The following is a 25,534-nucleotide window of genomic DNA, read 5'->3' as shown; positions in this document are numbered from 1 at the left end:
CTTCCTGATGAGCTCCAAAGTAGGGCCACTTCAGAGGCTCTTATCTCTCCACATTTGCAGCTTATCCCTCACAGTGTCAGCTACAGAGGCAGCACCGAGGACAGAACTGAGGACAGGAGTCGAAAAGAAAGAGGGGAGTTCAAGTCAGAGAAAGTCTCCTATTAAAGAAAGAGGGGAGTTCAAGTCAGAGAAAGTCTCCTATTAAAGAAAGAGGGGAGTTCAAGTCAGAGAAAGTCTCCTATTAAAGAAAGAGGGGAGTTCAAGTCAGAGAAAGTCTCCTATTAAAGAAAGAGGGGAGTTCAAGTCAGAGAAAGTCTCCTATTAAAGAAAGAGGAGAGTGAAAGAGAGAGAGAGAGAGAGAAGTGGAAGAATGATTAGAGAGTAGTCCACTGAGAAAGGGGGAACTAGTGAAAGATCACATAACAATGCTTTCACTGTGTTTACTTTGTCACAAGTATCATTTGCTATATGCTGATGTATGAAAACTTCAAGTGGACAGAGAAATGGACGAAAGTAAGAAAGTTATAATCACAAAAGTACAGACATGCACATACATTTTGAGTTAACAAGTTTTTGTAGCATGGCAGTTTTTGGTGGTTAAATCCAGAAATCTTTTGCTTAAGGATATAATATCAAACTCTGTACCCGTGCAAACATTTGTAGTAAAGACGGGAAGAAAATAACCATTCTTCTTGATCATTTATTTGAAAATTGCCTGTAGGTTGTCTGTGCTATTGATATTATTATAACTATCATTACTATATGTGGAATACATATGATTGGTTGAGCTGGTGAGAAGCGTCGTGCACAGCCCTTTCATTAGAGAAGGTGCTCCACGGGGAGAGAACAGCTCTCTGCTGCTCAATGGACCTGCACTGCCTCCATAACTCACTCTCCCTCTGTGTGAGAACAACGAGAACAATAAGGAACAGAGGAGCTGCGATATACAAACGACTGCAGCATTTACAACCAAGCACCTCTCTCAAAACACCAATTCATCAGGCCAGTTTATTTTAGTCCTGCGGTTCATCCCCTTCTCTCTTGATTGTTCGCCTTCCTGTTCGTTCTCATCAAGCACAGGACAAACATCAAGTCTTATGTCATGAGTCAAACTAGGCCACTGACTGGCGAGTTCTTCGTGAAAGGCTGACACTGTATGTAAACTAAATGGACCACTACTAAATTATTCAACTCCTGAAGGAAAATAAAATACAAAAAGATAGCATCTGCACTGAGGTGCCGGGGCGGAGAAAGCTCTTCTTGAAATCACACCTGATTTAAATGGTTTTCCATTTTCAACACAACTTAAATGAGCACGCCAGGAGTATTTGTGGAGTATTTACATGTGTGAGCCATTATCCAAACCAACAATTTAAGATTCCCTAAGTTGAGAAATGAAGAAACACCTACAAGCCCTTTCTTCTTTAATGTGAAATTGTGTCCAAAGGCTTAAAGATCTTGGTCTTAATGGCAGCATTTCATTATTTTTTTTAAAGTTCAGATGGTGAAATGTTATTGCAGATCAAGTGTCACAAGACTCATTACATGATCTGATCAAACTTAAACAATTTTAAAAAATAAAAATACGCTGTCCAATATGTCTGTATACAGTATATGGGCATAAAACTCACAACAAAATTCCTTGAATATGTTCCATAATAACTCTAATTGGTTTGGTGCATTACAACAAAAAGACCCCCACCTCCACAATGGGTGACAGGTGTTAGATGTAAGCAGGTGAGTCAAGGCAGATATAGAAGAGGAGTGTAAAGAGACAACAGAGTGAGAATGAAGAGGAGAGCCCTCAAGATCACAGCCTGATTAATAATGCATTGCAGAGAGCTGCCAGCTTTGTGCCCAGGAGCAACCAGCCTGAGCTCCATCAGCAGGGGAGAGGTGGCACAGGTGGCAACGCCAGCTGGATGAAAGAGAAGGACTGTGCGGCCACCTCCAACTATCACCTCAAGCCTTTTTTTTCCCGTTTCTTTCACTATCTGTCTAACTGTCTGTCTCGGTTCACTGTCGCTCTCTTCATGTTCAGTACACACTCGTGTGCGAGCATGTGCAGCCACCCTCTTCATCCTTTACTGTCCTCTAGGGCTGCCACTTCTTATTAGAAATCTGAAACAGCAGAGGGCTCTCACTCTCACATTGACCTATTGCCTGCCCTCTTGACCTTTCAGTGAAGTAAGTCAGTAATTATGTTGTTTTGCTATGAACATGGTGGAATACATTTGTGTCATGACAAAATCCTTTGGACTTTTGGAACAGTGACACGGGTCCACTCTTGTTCAGTCTTCAAGGAGACCACCACATTGGTGTGCACAAACAATATTCTACACTGATGAAATCCAGCATAAAAACTCTGATTTAACTATTACAGCTGCTAAACAAATGTCAAAGATTTTGAGGGATTTTGGCTCAAGTTGTATTTTTAGTTGTATAGGATGTATGATTAACAAACTTGCAATCACATATCATCATATTAGCTTTGTACTGTGATTTGATATTGGTGTGTGTATATACATCTTGTGTTTGCAAGTGGCCAAAAACTCTCATAATGCAGGTTTAAGCAAACCTGATCAAATTTGTTAGGGTCTTTAAATGATTTTAAAAACATGTAAAAACTGATTAGAATGTTGACTGTCGGACCTCTGTTAGAGCCCACACATAGCTTCGCTCACTTTTATTAATTCTTTTGTATTTGTGATCAACAGGGCTTGAACATAAGAAACACGGGATGAAAAAGACTAAGATGAGTCAAATTAACCTCCAACCCAAAATCTTGATGACATTTGACAAAAAAAAAGAAAAACGCTTAATAGAAAAGAGGAAAACCTGTAGACCCCCAGCAGGATACTTGCTTAACAAAACGATAAACAGCCTCATATTATTAGGTGCAACAGATTACACAGGGGCCAATGTATTGGACTGTACTCAATCCCTTCTGTTTTCCCTCTGTTCCCATACTGTGTTTAGAGCCTGTGGAGGTCAGAGGTCATTAAAGCAGAAAGATTAACATCACAGCACACAGAGGGCAGACCGCTTTGATGTTCACTGCAGTGCAGATGGAGCACAACCTCTTCTGTTTGTCCCTTTTTTGTTTTCCTCAGAGAATACCTATACTGAGGGATTGTCGAGTGGAGGAGTCTGTTTAAACTACAGTAGAGAAGCTTTAGAGTGCCCACTGACACACGTACACTTACTGTAATGTAAACGTTTATAGGGATGCAAAAAGTTATTGTGAGTAATCACATTGATAAAAAGATGGAAGAGAAGAAACTGAGACAAACTGACAAAGGATTTTTTGATTCAATGAACCTGCTTCAATGAAATTTCAGTGCTTACAATAGTCGGAGCACTATGACGTTGAACTATAATATGACATAGAGTGAACAATGTTTTCATGATTTGTGAGAACCCCTGGGTCTTGTAACGTTTGGAGTAAAGCTCTGTAAAAGAAAAAGAGATTAAAAGAAAGAGAAAATGAACAGTATGAGGGAGAGGGAAGCCAGTTTAAATTTCTTTATGTTTTATCAATGACATTTAGCTGTAGCCCCTGCCCCTCACGCCTTTTTTCTCCTCTTTCCATTGTAAAGCGTTGATCTTCCATACCAGACAATTTTTATCCAACCTTTCATTACCATAATAAAACACATGCATGAAAAAAAAGATAAACTCAAAGAGACAGCACAGCCAAGAACCTGGATTTGAGAGGCTTATTTTCATCTTTCTTTCTTGTCCTCTATTCTTTTATGTTGCTCTTTTCTTTTCGCTCAGAGAAATGGAAAGAGACATGCCTTTTCTTTCAGCCTGTGCCTCATTATGGTGCTTTTCAGGTCTGCTCTTTTGTATGGGGCCAGCCCATGGCTGTGCACAGGCATAACAGAGCAGCCGGTGGATTACCCAGCCTCACGTCAGCACTCACGACAGTACCACCAACCAGTCCAGCAATCGACCCTGCCAAGTGTAGCATGAACGTTACATGCTTTAATAAGTGTAGCCAAAGAGCCATGCCAAGACTAAACCAACAGGAACAGCTGCTGTAGCGCAAATATCAGTGTAGACAATACATCTAGGTCTTTAAACCAGGGCACGGCTATCATAGCACTGGACAAAATATATTACTGCCCACTGATAATCCGCATGCAGTGTGTAGTCTAGCCACACAGAGCATCATGTCTCAAAACTGAACGCCAATAAGATTAGACGTTAAGAAGTGAAACAAGTAATTTTTTTGACAATGAAAAGCCTGAGGTCATCGTCTGCTTCTGAAACAAAAACAACATGTAATGTTTCTGCTTAACATGAGACCTGTAATAATACATTTTCAAACAATACATGTGTATACAACAGATCTGCATTCGCAGGCTTAAGACACTATTCTGACAAACACTAGATCAACACACCCGGTGAAGACAAATCATAAAGTTTTCCATAAAATGCAAAAGGTAAAAAAAACATAAGGTGGATGAGATCCCATTGTTATTATAAATGTTGGCCTAACCAAACCAGCCAAACTCTTACCGCAGCTGTGATCAGTCACTGCTAGTCACATGATATGCATGGAAGACAGAAAAATGAAAAAAAACGGCTTGTCCTAACTTCAAATATCATAATAATCTTGTGATTTACATGTGTTCGATTGTTAATTCTTACATTTGTAAAGTAATGAGAGCCCAACAGGCTGCAGCTGCAGCAGAAGCAGCAGGTTGAAACTGAGCACAGTTTCAGATTTGTTACGCCTCCAGCGGTTGTGGGTGGGTTGTTCATGTGTTCATATAGTATGTTTACTCTATGTGTATGTCTGTGCTCAGCAGTTGGCAGAATAGAGCTGTAGGTTCTGTTGGTCATCTGTCAGAGCTGTACTGTCCCTCTCTCACTACTACATGTAGTGCGCTCATTATGCCCCTTTGCTGTGGTGCAAAAATGTTCCTCCCATTCAAACCTGTATGTAATCGTTTACACACACACACGCTCGCGCGCACACACACACACACACACACACACACACACACAAACACACAAAATGCAACTTGACCTTTATCAGTTCGATTTGAGAAATATTGGAGTCAGGTTTTAAATGTACTGAAGTGAACCCTAACCCAATCACTCAACAGTCAGTCCCAAGACTGTTCACACCGCAGTGCCATGATGTGGATAGGCAATAAAATAGATGGCTGCTGCATAGCTGTTCAGAGAAAACTCCCCAATCGTTGATTGGATTCACAGAGGAGATTTTGAAACTGAAGGGTAATATTCTCAGGTGGTAAAGACAGCAGCCAGCCAGCTGTAGGATGAGAGACAAAGCATTAAGCAATGTCCAATTCCACAGAAGAATGGATTCTTCTTCCCAACCTTAGGGCAGAGAAAGCCCCCCAAAACTGCTTTGGGGGGAACTGAGGAGGAGAAGAATTACATTTGAGGAACTTTAATGTACCAGCTTGGTGTGAAGATTTGCACCATTAACACTGTTGTTATCTTCCGTTTGATTCACTCACAAGATAATGAAATCTATTAAGTCTGTGATATCACAAACTCCGGCTGGCACTGGATTCAAAGTAAGGTCATGACTATGTTAAAAAAACAATAAAATCTGAATATTAATGTTGGCAGAATTGATTGTAAAAGATGTGGACAAAAGATGGCAGCAAGATATCATGAAAGAACCAGATGGGGACAAGAATAATGTTACTTTTTTTAACTGGATGAAAATGTGCTATTTATCTGGTCAGGAAAGGAGGAAAGGATGGTGTAGTTCATGCTTCTTTCCTTCCTTCCTTCTCTCCCATTGTTTCTGACTCCATAGACTCCACTATGAGGCCAGCACTGATACACACACACACACGCGCGCACACACGCACACACACACACACAGCTGTTGAAAAGCAATTCTCTGCATGTTCATGAGGAGGGCACATTGAGTTTCTTACTGCAGCTCTTCCCTTATTCTGTAGTCAGCACTTACGGCACGTGGCTTAAACCTACACCCATGTGCACAATGGGACAGGAGCCAAGATAAATACATGCACAATTTCACACACACACATGCGCACACACACGCACAAACACACACACACCTCTCTGCACATGCCTGCACGTATGACCCGGTCGATGTAAAGAGAGGTTTACACTCTCATGCACAGTCATACAAAGCAGGCACGCTAAATGCATCTAAAAATAGCCCCCCACTGCCATCATTATTCCTTTCATCGTCCTTATCAGCAGCATGGGCTCATTCAGTTGGTGGACAGTGAAGCAGCTTTCATGGAGCTTTCCTCACCTCCCCATCGACATTGCCATACTCTCATACCCCCCTCCCCCTTTCAATTCTTGTCCTCTATCTCTCCTCTCTGAAAATTTCCATCTGGGATCCCTAGTTCCCTTCCCATGTCTTCCTCCTCCTCTTTCTCTCAGAAAAAAAGAGAAAATAGGAAAGGGAAGGAGTGAGATGATGAAACAAGGAGAAGAATTAAGAAAAACGTGAATCTCCACAGTGCTTAACTTGTACATGCTGCAGGCGATACCTGTTACTGTTTGTGTAATCAGATAATGTCTGCATCACTACAGTATGTAATCTATAAATCCTGCCATTAGCAGAAATCTGTGTCGGGCTGCAAGCAACACTTATTTCTATTATAGACTAATCTGCTCATTATTTTTTCGATTTAATGATTATCTTTAATCAAAGAATATAACAGTGAAAATAGTGAAAAAATATATACACACCAGCACAGGGGGAAGGAAATGATACACGGTGCTGGCTCTGCATGTGGATGGGCTGACCTAATGTTGAAAGATGATGTGACAAAAAACGAATTGGCTGATGGTGCTCTTTTGAGTTAGTTTACTTACACAAAAATGAAGAGCATCCATTTTATGCTCTCAGAGCGACAGTCTGGAAGGTCTGATTAGTCAGGCTGGATAAGATGTTCTGGAAAACGCATCTTTGTTTCTCTGTTTTTGAACATCTTGTCTAGACACCTGCAAGAGCATGTCGTGAGGAAAATCACATCGGCTGAATTCAGTTGGCCTTAAAAATAATTCCGACCTCAAACCCTTGAGGTCCTTATTTTGGGTGCTCAAAGAGTTAATCTTTGCAAAGCTCAAACTTACTGTCGTTTGTGGTATGTTACAGACTGAGTTGGGATAAACATTGCAAACCCTTAACCCCCACTATCACTCAACATCTAAATTAACTTTCCTTTCACATTATTCTAGCAAGAGGAGACACATTCAATAAGAGCTCCCCACTGCTGCACACCTGTGGCCTGAGAAAAACACACTTCTGTTCTCACAAAGCAAGCATCCTTCTCTAAAGGGGACACATACCAACCACAGAGAAGTCCCTAACCCTTAGCAAAGCCCTCTGAAACAGGAAGAGAGTCCTTGAGCTGGGATTTGATGGGTGAGAGTGGCTCGAGGGGGTTGTCAAAGACGCGAACATACAAAGACGCACACATGGAGGGGCTCAGGTCAGTTCAAGGACTAAAGAGACATAAAAAGAAGAAGAGAGTACAAAAATGTGAGCGTTGAGAAAACTAGAGAGCCAGAAAGAAACAGGAACAAAAAGTACAAAAGGGAGGGTAGAGCAGAGAGCGGGAAGGTTTGGATGTGATGAGAGCGAACATTGTAACTGAAGCTGTACACGATGAGCGGGTCAAGAGGGAGAAAAAGCAGAAGGTGAAAAGGTGACACACTGTTGGCCCTACTGTAGGAACATGTTTGTACTGGCAGCAACAATGTGTGGGGAAAAAAATCTGAATAAATTATCATCAGTGAGAGTCGGGGTATGGAGTGCAAATATATTGGATCAAAGACAGACGGACAGACAAATCATGAATTTGCTCAATACTTTGAAGTAAGAGAACACAGCGCGCTCTGAAAAAAGCTCAATACAAAAATCAAACATCACGTTTTTGTGTGATAAACAACCCAGGACCAGGAGTGTCCCATTCAATAGAGCTACTGAATGAAAGAACAGTAGAGTCAGCTGCAAGATGAAACATGAATTTAATATCAAACTCTCTAGTGTACAGTGTTTTAATAGTATAGTACCATAAAGGACAACATATGTCCTATTGTTAACAGAGGGGACAAGGGGACACACTGCTTCAAGAGTTCTGAATACAACCGCCTCAAAATGGCCTTATCAGGATGTAGAAAACACAAAGTCTACAACCAGAAGCAATGACTCAAAATAATTTCAACCTTAGACAGCACATGGGCATTCAGGAGCAGAAGGGATGAACAGCCAAGGAAGTACCAAGCTGGATCCCCAACATTGTGTAAGCCCTCGTCAGTCTGCCAACATCCCTCACTCCGTGTTTATATCTTTCTTAAATTCAAGTTCAAACGCCCACTCTGTCATGTTGTGTTATTACAGTAATGTCAAAGTCGTCTTTCTGCCAGTGATGCTGGACATGTGTTCTCAAACAGGTATTACTCGCTCTGACAAAGGTTTTCATCTTTCTAAAGCCCTGTTTTCTGATGTGATGGTGGCATGTACCCGAAGCCTGCATATGTTACCCACCAGCCTCTTTCAACAATATCCCTCTAAACTGTCAGTGAAAGGACAAACTCGAATTAAACAGTCCAACAGTCACTTGACCATAATGTCGGGTGCCGTTTCACCTACAGTACACCGTATGAGATCAGGGTGATATAATATTCTCACATAACCAGCATATGAGGACAAATTTGTACTGTAGGAAAAAATATTGACAAAAAGTATTTCTGTAACATACTACTTGAGATCGTGGCCCAGCAGATCCTCCTCCTCTTTTTTGGGAAACTTACATAAGTTTACACTGAAAATGTGCAATAATAACATCAACACAAAATTGTACGTAGGAGTGAACTCTTATCTATTGAAAAACTGCAGCAAAATGCAGCAACAGTATTGTTTGCTAAGCTACATATAATCACATATCATCATAAATATAACTGAAAGAAATCCAATTTATTCAGGATAGCAATACAACAGTTGGTTAAGCTATGAAAATGAATCACTTCGGAGGGTCATAAATGCCTCTGTGCATCTTAAGAGCTGGCGGACGGAGCTCACCTCTTCTGCCATTAAATCATTCATGACCCTGCAGTGCTGTGGACCACACAGTGCCAGACCTGCCTCCACCAATCTGTGTCTCCACTCTGACAGTATGCACGCGCGCGCACGCGCGCGCACACACACACACACACACACACACACACACACACACACACACACACACACACACACACACACACACACACACACACACACACACACACACACACACACACACACACACACACACACACACACACACACACACACACACACACACACACACACACACACACACACGTGCTGGCACACGTGCTGGCACACACGTTCACAAACACTCAGACACTCTGTATGTATTTGTGTTTCCCTGCTCCTGTTCCATACACCTGTATCCTCTGCTGCCCTCAGCATCAATCCATAAAAATTAGGTCTGAATCTCTTCCCCGCTCTGATACTCTCTTTCTCTGCACCATCATTCAGCCACGTGTTCATATTCATGAGCTCCGCAGAGGGTCGGCCAGGGGACTGCAACGCTTTGCCGAGGGGGGTTCCCTAAGCGATCGTCCTCCCTCTCCTGCCAAGTTGTCCTCTCCTGGCCAAAATGTTCCTCCACTTATTAAGAGCTAATGAATCTGCACATTCCTGTCTGTCCTCCGAAATCTGCTTCATGACTTTATTGAATTTTGTCCTCTAGCCAGCCAGCTTGAGAATCAGGGGGCTCTTACTGTAACCCCCACCATTGAGTCACATAATATATTGTGCTGATGTGGTTATTTGTAGGAGTGACCCAAGTTATCTATGCGGAGAAGATGGAGCTATACGTTGGTTTTATGAGGCAGGCACAGAGATGCTTCATTGGTAGTGTGACGGATGTTTCCCGCACGACAAATAAATCAGTTGGTCTGAATTATATGTTGCACCATTATCTACCTACCCACCCTGATCTATGGGTAAGATTCATTATGTTAATATTAGTACAATGACCTCAGGGATAATGAAATTTTGGAAAATGATATCAGCTTTTTTAACCTCTTCACCCCTGAATTTTCCATCTCTCTGTCTATCAGCCAATGACTGTATAAGTGCAGATATCCTTAATGAATAATTGATGACTCTGCGTAACAGTATTGCAGAACAGCGTTGAATTGCTGCACTAGATCAGAGGCAGAGGCGGGTGTGAACACAGCTCGTGTGTGTACCGCACACTCGGCTGGTATCTGGGGCAATGTGCGACTCTCTGTGTTGGATAAAGACCGAGTCCTACAGGCGTCGCACACAACACAACACGACGAAGGCAGTGCAATGCTATGTCCTTTACCCTGTATTCCCTCTCCGCTCCCCTCTGCCTCTCTAGAGGCCCGTGTCTGTGGATGACCTTTGCACCAACTGTCAGCCCACTGACTGCATCATGCTGTCAGCCTGCTCAGATGCTGACGAGTCACAGTGAAGTTGAATATAAATGAGATGTGACCCCGCTCTGACCAGCAGAGGGAGCTAAGACCACCTCACCTGTCATCTGTGAACAATCCATCTTGAGGGAAAATCGAATCATCTATATCACCTATTTTTAGACATTATTGCTTTTTAAAGACAACTGAGGCTTAACTGTGCCCGGATTGACAGTCTCTCAGACGACATTTTAGTTTCGAAACCACATTCACCTACATACACTTCATTGTTCTGACACTAAGTCTCACTCATCCCTGTGGTAATGCACATTTTTTATGCCATACATTTGGTTAAAACAAACATATGCATGCTCCCTCACCATTAGCAAATAATCAATTGATCTCTCAATTCAATTTTGTTTTACTCCAGTTTTGCAAACACATCTGTTTTACTTTACATACACAGATGACGAAGGGCAATGAGGCCAAAAAAATCTGGGCGGCAAAAAGGACACAGTACCAGCTTCCGTCTGTCACTTTTCTCTTTTGACTGCAGCAGACAACTCAACATGACACATTCAACTAACGTAGTGGTTAAACTTTGGATCAAAAATTGTTATAAAGGATTTTCACTCAACACTTTTTGCTGGACACGCATGCCAAAATGCCTCACTCACACATACGCCTCTGCTCAGTAGCAGGATATTCTGAGCACGTTACATAACAACTGAGGCTACAAAGTGTGTGAAAAAAACGTCAAACATGAAAATAACCCTGAAAAAAACCCTGAATAATAAATGAACAACTATGCTGGAAAAAAAATAACCTGGAAACTAAATGAAATAAAAAAGGTGTACATTTACATAACTGGTTTAAACTATTTGAAAAGTGAAATAAACTGCAAAATTAACCGTTCAAACTAACTGGGGTTGTGGGCTGTATGTGATAACGATTCTCTATATGATTATATTACATTAGCAAACTCGATAACACTTACATTAAAATCATGACAGATATGGATCCTGTTAAATATGGTTTAATTAACCTGATGAAGACCGAAGATGGACAAAGTGAGCAAGAGAACTCACAGACGAGGGTAGGAATTAACAACAACAATGAGTTAAGTGTTAAAGTGTATTCAGTTTCATTGACTCAGCAGGAAGCAAAGAAAAATGCAAAAACAACTAAAAGGGATTGACAGGAGAGGATTTGGGGCAAGAAAAATGATGAATGATGGGAAAACAGCAAATCTTTTAAAGGAAGTTGCTTGAGTTGACAAAGGACAAACCCCGTCGTCAACGAAACACCAGACTGTTTACACACTGCCCAACTCATATCAAAGTTTACAAAGACACCAGTTATACCTTAGATGTACAACAGACATCTACTTCAGATCCATGAGGTTCATTCAGCAATCACATGAGTTAAGATTAAGCTTAGTTATAACAGATGTGCAGAATGAACAGCAAAATTATCCACTTTAACTTTGTCACAATTTAATTTTAGATAAAGAAGAAAAAAAATACTGACAAAATGTTGACCCAGGGCTTTTTCACAGTTATTTTAGTAATTTAAATAGAGTAATCATCTCATGATTTACATTTATAGTGTTAATTGTAAAATGAGAAAAAAGAAATTCTCAAATTAGTAAAGAAATGAGAGCTCAACAGGCCGCACATGGAGCAGTGGCAGCAGTCTGGGGTGTCGTATTTTGTAAGGTGACATGAGATCACTGTATAAACTGTAATAACTATTCTTAACTGTGTAATCTGCTGACTATGGCACTATATATTTTTTAATTATTTATATTGTTTTTGACTGCGTGATATATTGTTTGCAATATGTTTGGGTTTTTTTCACTTCTTTATTTGAGTTATGTTGCAGCCGGTATAGCTTAGTGGCTTACACCTCTGACTTTGGTACGGAAGGTTGGGCTTTCAATTCCTGGTTAGGGCATTTCCTAAAATCCACTGTGAACTGCAACTCTCAGGCAATTAAAGGTCTGTGCCTGAGGGGTTGCTGGGGCCAAATCACAGAGCTCTATGCTCTGACAAACATTTCCTTCATTACTAGCAGACTAACTGTCCTGCGTCGCCTCAAGCTCCGCTATCTATTCTCCTTCACTTTGACGCTGCAGGGATGCAGCTGTGGACACGCGTGAAAAGGAGAGAGTGGCCACAGGAGCGAGGGCTGGAGGAGGTGCTGGTGTATGCGTAGCCAAGAAAGAGAGATGAGGACATGATGAACGTGGAAATGCTAAAGGATCAAACTCCAGCCATCAATAAAAAATTAATAATTCACCAAGAGATCTTTCTGAAACTGTCAGACAAAAATAAGAGGACACAGCGCTCAACTGTGGTGACCTAATGTAAAAGAGGTTCAAATGGATTTTCAGTGCAGCATGTGGCTGAACGGGAAATGAAATATGGATGTTCTCGTAAGAGTATATACTGTTTGTATGTAGGCTACGTTTAAAGGATAGCCTTACTGTGTTTCTGAGGGAGATACTTAGAACTAGTACTGGGCTAGCTGTTGGTGCTCAGAAGGATCAGGTTAGTGTGTGTCAACCCCCCCCCCCCCACACACACACACACACACACACACACACACAGTGCCATACTGCCCCTGTGTGGCACAGAGATCAAGGACAGGTGGATCAAAGTACTGCACTGCTTTTCTCTTACTTGATTACAGATTTAATAATAATAATTTACTCCTATGTATGTTTGTACATGTTAGATATGACATGATATATTCACACTATTATTACAGGGGATTTGCTTACAGAGGGAGGGTATGCAGGTGACTAGAATGACTATCTGACTGGAGGAGAGAGGACACAGAAGAGAGTAAATGAGATGATGTCAGTGTTAAAGATCCTCTGTATTAACACTAGGTGGCGACATCCAGCTCTCCCACAGAGCAGCCCAGCACTGTGCTGACTAAGGGCTGGCTGACAGTGAGATGTGCGTGTGCCAAGCCTACATACATGTGTGCTCACATGTGATCGAGTGCAAGGTGCAGTTGACCTTGTAAAGCTGCTGCATACACGCTGATTCTCCTACTGTACATCCTGAGCCGATACTGCCTCAGTCCTCAAGGACCATCCCCCTCCTCTTCGATCGAAACTGATATATTATGGAGGGAGGGGGGATGCAGCTGAAACATTATCTGAAAAACTAACAACTATCTGTTTACTTCATCAAAGGGTTTAAAAATGTGTGTGGTGGAACTTGATTATTCCATATCTAACTACTCAGCACTCCCATTTTGTTTTCTTTCCATGCCAACTAAAAAACGTTAGGCTTTTGGAACAGTAAAAAAGACTGATGCTCCATCCTCCCTCCTTCCTCTCTCCGTTGCTCACTTAATCTCTCTCTCTCTCTCTCCCTCTCTCTCAATGTGGATCCATAATGTTTGGTGCAAACTCGGAGGCTGACAGAGGAACGAGAGAGGTGTTAAGAATTGGAGGCATGATCTTGCACTTGTTGTAATGTGCTGCAGAAACTGCGGCAGTGAGAGGGGGGGGAGAGGGTAGGAGTTTCGAGTCTATATTAAAGCAGGAGAATTGATTATCGGACGAATGGAGGAATGTACTCGAGCAGGGAGCGGGGAAGGGGAGGGGTTGGGCACCTGGCTCTGCATCTGCTCGAGAAATATTTCTGGGGTCAGCCAATTAAGAGGCTGGGTGACACCACTACCCTCCCAGCTAGCTAGTAAATCCTGCGCCACAAGACAAGCCACGTGCCTCTGTTCAATGAGCGTGTGAGCTCATACACGGACACAAGAACAATTGCAAAGACACAGATAGTAAAAAAAAATATTAATTGCGCTGTAAAACTGGCTATTTTTAGACATCGACAGGAAAGTATTTTAGTTCTGGGGTCACCGGCTTTAATGACAGATGTGTCGAAGAGGTACAATTTTGTGTAATTATTTAATGCAATTAAAACACATACATGACATACATCATGACCAAAGAGTATTCATACCTCATACCTGTGTCAGTATTCAACCTTTGACTAGACAGCTACCCAAGTGACCCACCAATAACCGCCTATAAATATCCATGTAAATACATAGATTTGGTTTTACTTTTTGTCTGGCAATGTCAGCCTTCACGCCAATGCAATAGTGCAATAATGCACTAGACATATTGTACTGGTATTGTAATGTCTGTAGTTGTCTGAATTGAAAATTAAATGTCTTCATTCAAAAGATGCCCCTGTTTCTCTGGATAGCAGACCTCGCTTTTTAATTATAATGATTGGAACCAATTTCTATCAAATAAATATTTTTCACATTCAGTAATATTTTAGTAAGAAATAACACCCAGTCAGAAGTGGTTCTGGAGCCGTCCAACATTCCCTCCTCAGAGATAAAGTGAGACCCATATGGATTTTTGGGGGCCAAAGCCAATAATAGGGAGTATACTTGAGTCTCAAGCAGGTAATATATATAATGTATGTCATTATCAAGCGGACAACGGACAACTCCATCTGCTGAGGAAGATCATGTGACGCGATCGAAGGCTCCAGGATGGCTACAGGGTGGACCTTGTGGTGATGTCTTTAGATATTTGTCTGTAAGGGCAAAGCCAAGTGTGTGTATTATCCAGAATATTGTTTATAGAAATACATTTATTATACCTCCATTGTATTGGAACAGCGGTGGGAGTGGTGCTGTGTTTTCACATCAACAAATCAGCGGCAGATTACCTGCGTGAGACTGGAGTATAATGAAATGACACAGATTACACTGAGTATTACAATGGGAAAACATTGGGTAATTGTTAGTTTAAATGATGGTTAGTTGTACACCTGAATAAGAATCATATTTCTGCCCAGGTAATTAAACACCAATGTTTTACAAGTGTGACAGGTCTTACATGGTCGTGAAAGGAATGGCTGGATATGAAGGTCTTATGTTCTGTGCCATGTTTTATCCTGTGACTGATCTAGGTCTTACTGGCCATCCTCCCAGAGAGCAGAGCATCACTGTGCATCCTGGGCGGGATGAGAAGTGAAGAGGATCACATCAAAGTGACACCACCTCTCCCTCCAGGGGATTCAGATGAACGGGTTTACAAATGTCTAAGCTTTTAATAACAGGTCCATGATGCTACGACACTGTGATGACACTTGACACTAGGATTAGATGACTCAAGAAATCTGCCCTCCACTAAGTATGATTTGTCATAAGGCAGTACAGAGTGATGCGCCACGGCACCAACGAAGGCCATCATCTGTAAAGGACTGTTGTCTGAATGTCCTCCTTAAAAGCTCCAGTGTTCATATACATTTCTGTACATCACTTTGGACTACACAGGTTTAATTCAGTCAGGATATTCAGACTCTAATCATAAACTCAATCTTCTCCTGCCCATCGCATTAAACGAATCAGAAGTTCTCTTTTGTCTGGAATCGAGAATAACAGCGGGGAAGCTGTGCTGCTGGAATGATCTACTGTACGGCTAAATGTAATTACTTCTCTTCCCTTACAGTTGACACAAAGAAAGGAATCGTCATATCAATCAGGTAAATAAGACACCCGTCACCCAATACAGAGGGGAAGGATGAAGAGTCACCCTGGGGTCAAACAATCTCTTCTGATATTTCACACCTTTTTGCTGTCACTCTCCTCTTATGTCTCTACCCCTGGGCTAGATTCATTCAGCCTGTACACGTACACACACACACACACACACACACACACACACACACACACACACACACACACACACACACACACACACACACACACACACACACACACACACACACACACACACACACACACACACACACACACACACACACACACACACACACACACGGTCTACAAAATATAGATGTTTTCATTTTACTAAGAATTTACGGGACTGCTAGCTACACTGTAACACACAACAGTGCTTTGACTTTCACCATGCTCACGATGACAATGCTATCACGTTAACAAGGTATAATGTTTACAATGTCATGGCATCACATCAAATATTTGTTTGGATTAATCAATCTGGACCAAATGTTGGTCCGACCGACAGACTGGCCCTGTCATCACTAGTCTCATGCTGCTTGCAGGGTCAGAAAACAGCAAAGGTCTTTGCAGGTGTCTGCATCACTCATACCCATCTTCTCCTTAATTCTCATTCCGTGTGCCGAAGCATGACTGAAAAGTAATGACAGTGAAATCATACAGTCTGTCAAAAGGTTTATGCAAGTTTTCTTTTGTTTAAAGCGAAGGTTTTCTTCCACAGAGAAAAGTATAGCAAATCATTACATCAATTGGTGGTCTGATAACTATCTCACATATTTGTCCAAGAGATGCTGCAGAGTCTGAGGATATCAAGGCAGGACTCAGAGTACCTGGACATGAAACCACACTAAGCTCCGCATTCCACCTCCTGTCCTTTCCTCTCTCCTCTCTCCAGAAGAAGCTTAAAGGGAAAGAGCTCCGGTTGGCTTTCCTTTTTTCACAACAAGCTGTCCAGCAATGACCTATCAAATTCCTCTAAGACAATATCGCCTCATTCTTTGTCATTTCCCTTCACTCACTCTCTCATTTGGGCATGATGAGGATCCATTTCAATAACCCTGATCTCTCACTTCTCGTTTCAGGGAGTTACGTAACAGCCGCACTATCAGAATAACAATTGGGAGGAAAGATTAGCGCAATGGGCCAAGGAGAGAGACAGAGAGGAAGATGAATGAGGGAGGGAAGGAAAATCTAAGGAAGCCCCTCTCGACATCATTTCACGTGCCGTTTTAACTGTGCAGCGGAAGGACAAACTCAGACAGACAAGCACAGATGCTGCTATGTTTTTGGGGGTTTTACGCAAACCTGTCTTGGAAACAAATGCTTTGCCTAAAGCACTGCAGTCCTACGTGTCAGTTCAGCTTCATTTACAATCACCGTCTGTGTCTCGCTGGCTTATGAGGATGATCAAAATAATGAATCCTGCTAGAGAAATATTAGCAGAACATAAGCAGGTGCAAGTGTTTACAGCTTCAGTCTTTAAAAAAAAGGAAGAATGAATCACCACATCTTCGCTGTTCGACAATTTAAAAATATCCTCAGGCTTTGGAGTTTTGGGGAAGCCGAACCCCTGCAGAGAGGGAATGTCTGCTGGATGCTTGATGTTATCTGCTTGTTGATTTCGTGATTTTTTTTTCTATTTTAGCTAGGAAAGGACTTTTTCCTCTCTAATCGAATAAACCTAGATGGGTGTGGTGGGGTATCTGCCTTGAAACTCACTCAGTCTCTTGCTCGCTCATAAATAAATGCTGTGGCCGTGGTAAAAAGAGGCGAGAGGTGGGGGCTGGTGAACTGGCCTCACGTGCAACTTCCATCCGTTTTAATTACAGGAGTGTAGGATGCAGATCCTGGCCAACCTGCCCCCGGCAGCACTTACTGTAGAGCCAGGAGCTGGACTCACTGAGACTCATTCCCTGGCTCTATCAGCATGAGTGAGTGCCTCGGCCAGGTCTGCTGAGTCATCTGTCTGAGGGGTTCCACAGGGCCACCGGGGCCCACACACACACACACACACGCCAGACGCATAATCCCAACTCTTAATACTAATCTTAAACCCAAGATCTATGTGGGGGTGCAATAAAATGCTGTCATATAGCCGATATATTGACTTAATAAAACCAGTTATCCTATCTTAGTACAAAGGCATTACATTTACATTTCTATAACTGAAATCACAGGTTTTCTTAGTCCATATGGACCAAACTCGGCTCCTGCGGCTAGATCAAGGGGTGAAGTGATTTGTTGACTTATTGATCGGTCAGACAGAAAATGTACCGTCAACACTTTTGATTATTGATTAATTGTTTGAGCATTAGCATTTAAACATTTGCCACTTCCAGCTTCTCAACTCTGAGAATGTGCAGCTTTTCTCAGTTTTATGCCACTTGTAAAATGTATATGTTCAGGTTTGGGACTGTTGGTGAGACAAAACAAGAACTGTATGATTAATTGACATTTCATAGGCCAAACAAATAATGAGAAAAATAATGCAACCCTAGTTGGGAGATCCAGTCAATATCCAACTAATTATACACGGAAGAGGTGAAGTAAAAGGCCACAATTAATTTGTCTTAAGCCTGAAACAGATATTAATGCCAGTTATGAAAACTAATTGTGTACATTGTAGCAGCAAATAATGAAACAAATTACCATCTGCCAGAAGTTTGACCTGAAGAATGGTTCGTTTAAAACTCATCACTTTGATCACAGCCAGTGAGGGGGCAAACGGCTGCTAGAGTTGGCTCTGATGGTCTTAATCACTGCTGCAGCAACTCTAATCCACTGCACCAAACCTGAACCCACACACGCTTAAACACATATACACTGCATAAACACCTAGACAGCACTACAGGACAAATCTGTCTCAGACATCGACACATTAAACTCAGCGAAGGTTCTGCTTCCTGTTCAGGCAGGGAGGGTGGAGAGATTCTGTAGGGGAGACAGAGATGAGGCTGGAATGCTGATCCACTATGGCCACTTATGCTTTATATGAAAATGGAGACAGCACCTCCATAATACTTTCAACTTCCAACAATGTTTGCTGGCTGCCAAATTAGCTATACAACTGATTTTTACTTTTAAAATGGCTGATGGGCTGTGTTCTGAGGGCACAGCCTCTGAGTGTCGAACAACGAACAGCAACAAATGTGTTACCATGGTGCATCATCTGACCACACTTATTGTAGCGATGAGTCTGAATAACCGCTAATATGTCAGTCCTCAACTGCCATGACACTTTTTTCTATGCACTTCCCTGCCTTGCGAGTTGCACCTTGACAAGTCAAAATGTATATGTAAAAACTAATAATAACCTTTTAGCCATATCAATCATAGCCATAGACGTCAAACGTCATATATTACTCTGATGATCCTAAGATACATCCACTGATATATCACATATACAGTGAGGTTCTAAAGAGCACACTCCCATTCCCTTGAATGGTAGAGTAGCTAGGATTGAATTATATTGAATTGTCAGAAAAGAATGAGATGATCAATAAGAATTATTTTCCAGCATATCACATGCAAGAGTTTTGTGTTTTTTCTTGTTCACGCAAAATTCAAGTAAAATCAAAACTTTTGGTATCGCTTGTGATGACATTTGATCACCTAGGGCTCTGGGAAATTGTGAGGGTCATTTTTCAATGTTTTCTGGTATTTAACTGTCTGAGCCCAAACCTGTCGTATGTGACAGGAAATGCGTCATGTTATAAAAGTTCTCATAACATTTGAACAGTTTATGCCAGCAACTTACAGTTTGTTTTGACAGGAAGATAACACTAGCGCCGTTCCAGGCAGGGCTTCCGAGCGATCGTGGCCCTTTCAGAAGATTTTTAGTGCGGCCTGGAACTTCAGTGTCTTTTCGGAGACATGTACAACATGTCCATGATGATAAATCCAACATTGAATGACTGTGATGATCATTTTTATCCCGTTTTTCAAGATGTAAAAGGCTCCTGTTGTTGTTAGAGGACTTCTAGCCATCCATTTTAGATCCACTTGACCAATTACAGGCTTTGTTACAGATTTGTTCCAATCAGACGCTGTGTTGTCGACTGGTCGGGAAAAAAACAAAGATTTTACACTGAAAACAGGACCTCTCACTCCTCTTGTTTACTCATACTACTACTACTGACACACCTCTGTGTCACAGACAGGAAAAATGGCTTAGGGCTCAGAGGGTTGACAGCCAAAATGTATCAATTCTTTTTCCGTTTTGTATCAACTGATCAATTTGTTAAATCAAAAATATAACTGTTCATTTGATCAGAAATAAAAATAATTATTATCTGCTGCCCAACAGTATGGATAACAATTCATTGACGAATAATAACTATAATATTAACTTGTGCTTTGGGAGAATCAGCATTTTTGTCAGAGCATGTGGTTTTACATTTGGGGGCAGGAATAGGAAGCTATTTAGGGTTTTTTCCATTATTTTGATCAAACAAAAATTAATTTGCAACAATTTTGATAATCATTTACTCTTTAAAGTCATTTTTAAAGGAAAAATCACAAAGTCACAGCTGTAAATATTTGCAGGATACCCTCCGTTTCTGCGACTGCAAACTAAATAAAAAATTGGTTGGACAACATAATCAATTTGATTTTTCTTTTTAAATCCTTACTTCCAGCCATCACAACACTAGTAATTAAGGTATATGTAAAGCGATTTTACATTTACATTGTTTCTAGATTAGTGCTCACTGCAAGAGAAAACTTATACTCGTTCAACCAAATGAGCAAAAGGCAAATGACACCAGAGAAAAATCCATATTATTGCACACAAAAATACTGCTCTGTGCATACATCCTGACCCGGGACTATTGGATTTGTGAAACAGCCTGGGGGCTCACCAAGTAATGATCACATATTGTAGCACTAAAACGACGGGTAACAGGAGGAAGAAGAATCACTGTATGATCATAAAGAGACAAACTGAAATCATTCTATGGCTTTTAACACAGGCTCACAAGACAAATTTAGGTGATTATTAAAAACTGGTTAATGTCATGATATTTTCATCATAATGAGTAACTTTTTGATTGTGTGATCATATTGATTTATTCTATTTGATTTAAAACAGATCATTGTAGTTGATGAAGATTAAAACTGGAATCAAAGAAAACAGGTTTTGTTTGCCTGCTACCAAAATTGAGCTACCAATGTGTCAGGAATGCATTGGACCAAAATAACCACAGACTGTACGTTTCCTGTAACCTTGGAACTGTCCAGCATCTTGAGACAAACGATGGACACAGCACAGCACTACTTCACACTCGAGAGCCATTGTCGTCAGGTAAACCTCTTCACTCTGAAGCAGCTTTAGATGTACAAACAAACACACATACAGAATGAGGTGAAAATAGGTGCTGGCTGGAAAAAGAGGCTTTGTTCACATCCTGACAATGCTCATTTTTCAAGGAGGAGCAAACTCATCAATAAAAGTAATTTGAGGACAACATTATCCACTGCTCAGCAACTGATGCTGGCGCTGTTTAATACCACTACACCATGAAGCCAATTAAAATGGCACCTTCAACCTCTGATGACGAATTGTTGACTTCATGACTCTCGAAGTTCATCAGCGCACACTGATTCGTGTCCCCACAGGGATGGAAATAATCATGTACTACACCAAGCGTTGATGAAAGGAGTTGAAACAATTAAAAATCAGCAAAAGGGTGAGCAAATCTAGAAATGTCTTCAAAAGATCCAAAATTAAAATGAATTACTAGAATATAAATCAGGCTTTTGAGTCTAAAACACCAGCTAGCAGCCCCTAGAGGCCATAGCACTCATTAGACCAAACTGGACCAGAGGAGATTAATCATATGATGGTGGAAGTAGCCGGCTGACCGACTGACACTCCCATCCATTTAAGGCCCTGCTACTGTGACTTAAATACCTGAGCAACAATAAATCAACCACTACAAGTTGAGAAATGTCTTTGTCATATTAACATTAATAAAAGAAGCAATGCGTTATTCTTCAAATAATAACTCAAAATGTATCATGTGCAGGATAAAAGATTGAAATGCCTCCAGTGAACATGCATACTAAAGATTACATTACAAAATTATACAGAAAAAATGATGAGTGCGTCTGTTTGTTAACGTGTGTGAACAAATTGTATAGAGTGGTAAAAAAAAATGTGGTTGACCTTGCCACAAGGCGAGGATGGGGACTCTCCTGAGGTGCCGGTCGATACACAAGACAGCTGATGGGAAAGGCTAAAAACAGGTTAACCAGTTATGAATTACAGTCCGTAGAATTTCCCTTTGTAGCTTCAGGCATCAGAGAGGAAACAAAGAGGGCACTAGAGAGAAAGAGCGAGATAGAGAGAATTCCCCCAGTATTAACATCTGCTCCAGAAACCAGGAATGGCTGTAAGCCTGTGTTTAAAAAAAGGAGAGCGGTTGGGAGGGGGAGCTGGAGGGGAGTCAGGAAGCTTATTTGAAAGACTTAAGCTGCATGGTTACGTAAGTGATATGGGATCCTCCTGAAACCACACTCTTTCAGTCAAAGTTGGGCTGCATTAGTACCCTCACCAGAAATCTCATCCCTGCCTCATCCATACTGTTAGAGCTGCAGGTCTTTCCCTTTTGAATCTTATCTCGCCGGACTGGCACATATTGCACACATGCATTTAAACCCACCGGCTTCTGTGTACCGGTTTTCACACACTGGTTATTTTCGAAAAAGCAAAAACTTTGACAAAAAACGTCTCTTAGAGAGGGTTGAGGTGAGGAATATGGAGAAACCTTGACTCAGGAGTCACTGGTTCAGAGAGAGTGGTAACATGTATGTTGAAAAAAAAAAAAGCTGAGAAGAAAATCCCTGCGGAGAGACAACCACCCCAGGTACATCTGAGTCATACCTCCTTTCCTCCTCCTCGTCTCTCGTTTCTTTGATTTTGCTCCAACACGCCCTCTAACCTCTTCTTAATCTAAGCACACCTAAAAGAAAAAAATGAATCCCTGTAGCAGCCTTTCAGTCCTGCCTAACTTCTCTGGGAAAGAAGAAGCTGTACTATGTGACTGTCCATAACAGTGTCTCTACTGCATCAGCATCAGATTGTTTTACGGCCGGCCTGGCACAGTCCAGGCTCACGGGGCCGACAGGAGTCATACTCGGTTGCTGAGAACCACTTTTCCACCAATACACAACAGCACAATCTGCAGATGACTCATTTTCATTACTGAGTTTCAGTGAAATGCGACAAGCGGCCAAAAGGGATAAAGTAGTCTGGGCAGCGTGATGATACGTCCCTGCAGTCCGTGACTGGCGGAGCAGAGATTTATTGTTTACAACAAGCTGCACCAGTCATTCCAGCTCTGCCTGGGACTGGTCAGACAGAAAGAAGCCTGCAGGTATCCTTCTGCGAGCATTACAATGCATAACATAAGAGGAAAAGCTCACTCTCCTCGTGGAAGACTAGTGCTGTAGTGAGATTTCTCTAAGTGACATGATACCGCAGTGTGAAAACGGAAACGGAGAGAGAGAGAGAGAGAGAGAGAGAGAGAGGGAGAGAGGGAGAGAGAGAGAGAGAGAGAGAGAGAGAGAGAGAGGGAGAGAGAGAGAGAGGGAGAGAGAGAGAGAGAGAGAGAGGGAGAGAGAGAGAGAGAGAGAGAGGGAGAGAGAGAGAGAGAGAGGGAGAGAGGGAGAGAGAGAGAGAGAGAGAGAGGGAGAGAGAGAGAGAGAGGGAGAGAGAGAGAGAGAGAGGGAGAGAGGGAGAGAGAGAGAGAGAGAGGGAGAGAGAGAGAGAGGGAGAGAGAGAGAGAGAGAGAGAGAGAGAGAGGGAGAGAGAGAGAGAGAGAGAGAGGGGGGACGAGGCAGAGATGTGAAGAGGGACAGAGACACAGTGAGAGGTAAAGTACTACGCTGCCTTATCAGACGGTTTGGACAGGACAGTCAATAAAGCAGGTATAGAGCAGTCGAGGGGAGTAGGAAAGCATGCAGTGTGTTGTACTGTTTCCCCGTGTCTGTATGTGCAGGACATACATGTGTACAGGGAGACTGTGTACACACAGTAGAAACACACTCGTGAATGGGTTTCCATGTGTGTGCCGCGGAACCCCTGACCACAGCTTAGCATGACAGAGAAAGAAGAGCGGGGGGCATCTCAACCTTCCTGCCCCCCTCCCTGCCCACCCTCCCTCCCCGTCACCCCACCCCACCCCTGACCACCCCACCTGTGAATAGTCCCAGTACCTTGCGCTTTTTATCCCGTGAGCGACTCCTCTTTTTGACCCTCTCCTCCTCCTTCTCTTTGCGCTCCTGCTCTAGCTGGGCTTCTAAATCCTTGTTCTTGCGGAGATGTTTGGCCGCTTGTGCCATGGCGTTGGTAGCAGGGGTCTGGACGGCGTTGGCGTGTGCAGATCCTGCGGGGGACTACCTGGTTCGGGCCAACGTTGCCGCTGCTGCTGCCTCTGCTGCTGCCGTGTGTTCCTGCAGAGTCTGCGAGCGTGCTCACCCTCTGCCTCCTACTCCTCCTCCTCCTCCTCTTCAGCAGTGCAGTCACACACACATCGGCAGCCCTCAGCCGTCTGCTGTGGGATACTACTGCAGCGCAACTCTCTCTCTCTCTCTCTCTCTCTGTCTCTCTCTCTCTCTCTCTCTCTCTCTCTCTCTCTCTCTCTCTCTCTCTCTCTCTCTCTCAACAATGCTCACACATTCTCCTTCTCTCCATCGCTCATGTACACTTCCTTTCGTTCAGTTTTATTACTGCTTTCCACTCTGGGCTCCCTCGTTCCCTGTGCAGATGAAAAGGGGTAAATAACTAAACGAACAGGGTTTCCTTCATTTTGGGTTGTTTCTCTTCACCCTTCTCTCCACTGCTTTAACCTGCTGTAAAACTGCTTGCACCCCCTTCTGCCTCCCCATCAACAAAGATCAGAAAGGAATGGACTGACAGTCAGTTGAGGAATAGCCTGAGCAGCTTTAAATCAAAGTCAGCTCTCCCTCCTCACATTGTATTGATTTGGTTTCTTTTTCCTGTATTTAATTTCTCAGTATCTCACAGTCCTGCTGTGTGTCCATCTGTGGAGGATTGCTATGCTGCACAGGGAACTCGTCATCACCACAGCCAATCACGACACACACACACACACACACACACACACACACACACACACACACACACACACACACACACACACACACACACACACACACACACACACACACACACACACACACACACACACACACACACACACACACACACACACACACACACACACACACACCAGGATACCAGAGGAAATTTAAAAAAATCTAAAACATGCATGAGGGAAAAAAAATACTGCCTCTTATTCGTTTACTCTCACTCCCCCTCTATCCTCTCTCTCCCTCCGCTCCCTCCTCCCTTTTTACTGTTCAGGCGCTGCAGCAGACAGGATTGGTACCCGTGCAAGGATGTTGGTGCAGTGTGCTTGTGTAAATTTGAGCGAGGCTGTGAGCAATAAGGCGATTCCGTATCACTCCCTGACCATCTAGTGTAAAGTGTTGTATAGTGAAAAGCTTTAAAGATTAATTGACGTCTTTTTTTGGTTTC

General features: G+C 42.4%; 1 protein-coding gene across 1 annotated transcript in view; it reads right to left on the bottom strand.

Moving 5' to 3' along the window:
- The window catches only part of ank1a (ankyrin 1, erythrocytic a), a 76,736-nt gene extending 52,258 nt beyond the window's left edge, over window positions 1-24,478 (bottom strand). The window contains exon 1 of the mRNA XM_035639146.2: window positions 24,190-24,478. Within this exon, the coding sequence (XP_035495039.1) occupies window positions 24,190-24,315 (126 nt within the window). The 5' untranslated portion in view covers window positions 24,316-24,478. The remainder of the gene's footprint in view (window positions 1-24,189) is intronic.
- Window positions 24,479-25,534: the final 1,056 nt, after the last annotated feature.

This window comes from Scophthalmus maximus, chromosome 19 (genome assembly GCF_022379125.1).
Source record: "Scophthalmus maximus strain ysfricsl-2021 chromosome 19, ASM2237912v1, whole genome shotgun sequence".
NCBI classification, from domain to species: Eukaryota; Metazoa; Chordata; class Actinopteri; order Pleuronectiformes; family Scophthalmidae; genus Scophthalmus; species Scophthalmus maximus.
This window is presented reverse-complemented; position numbering and strand designations above follow the sequence as displayed.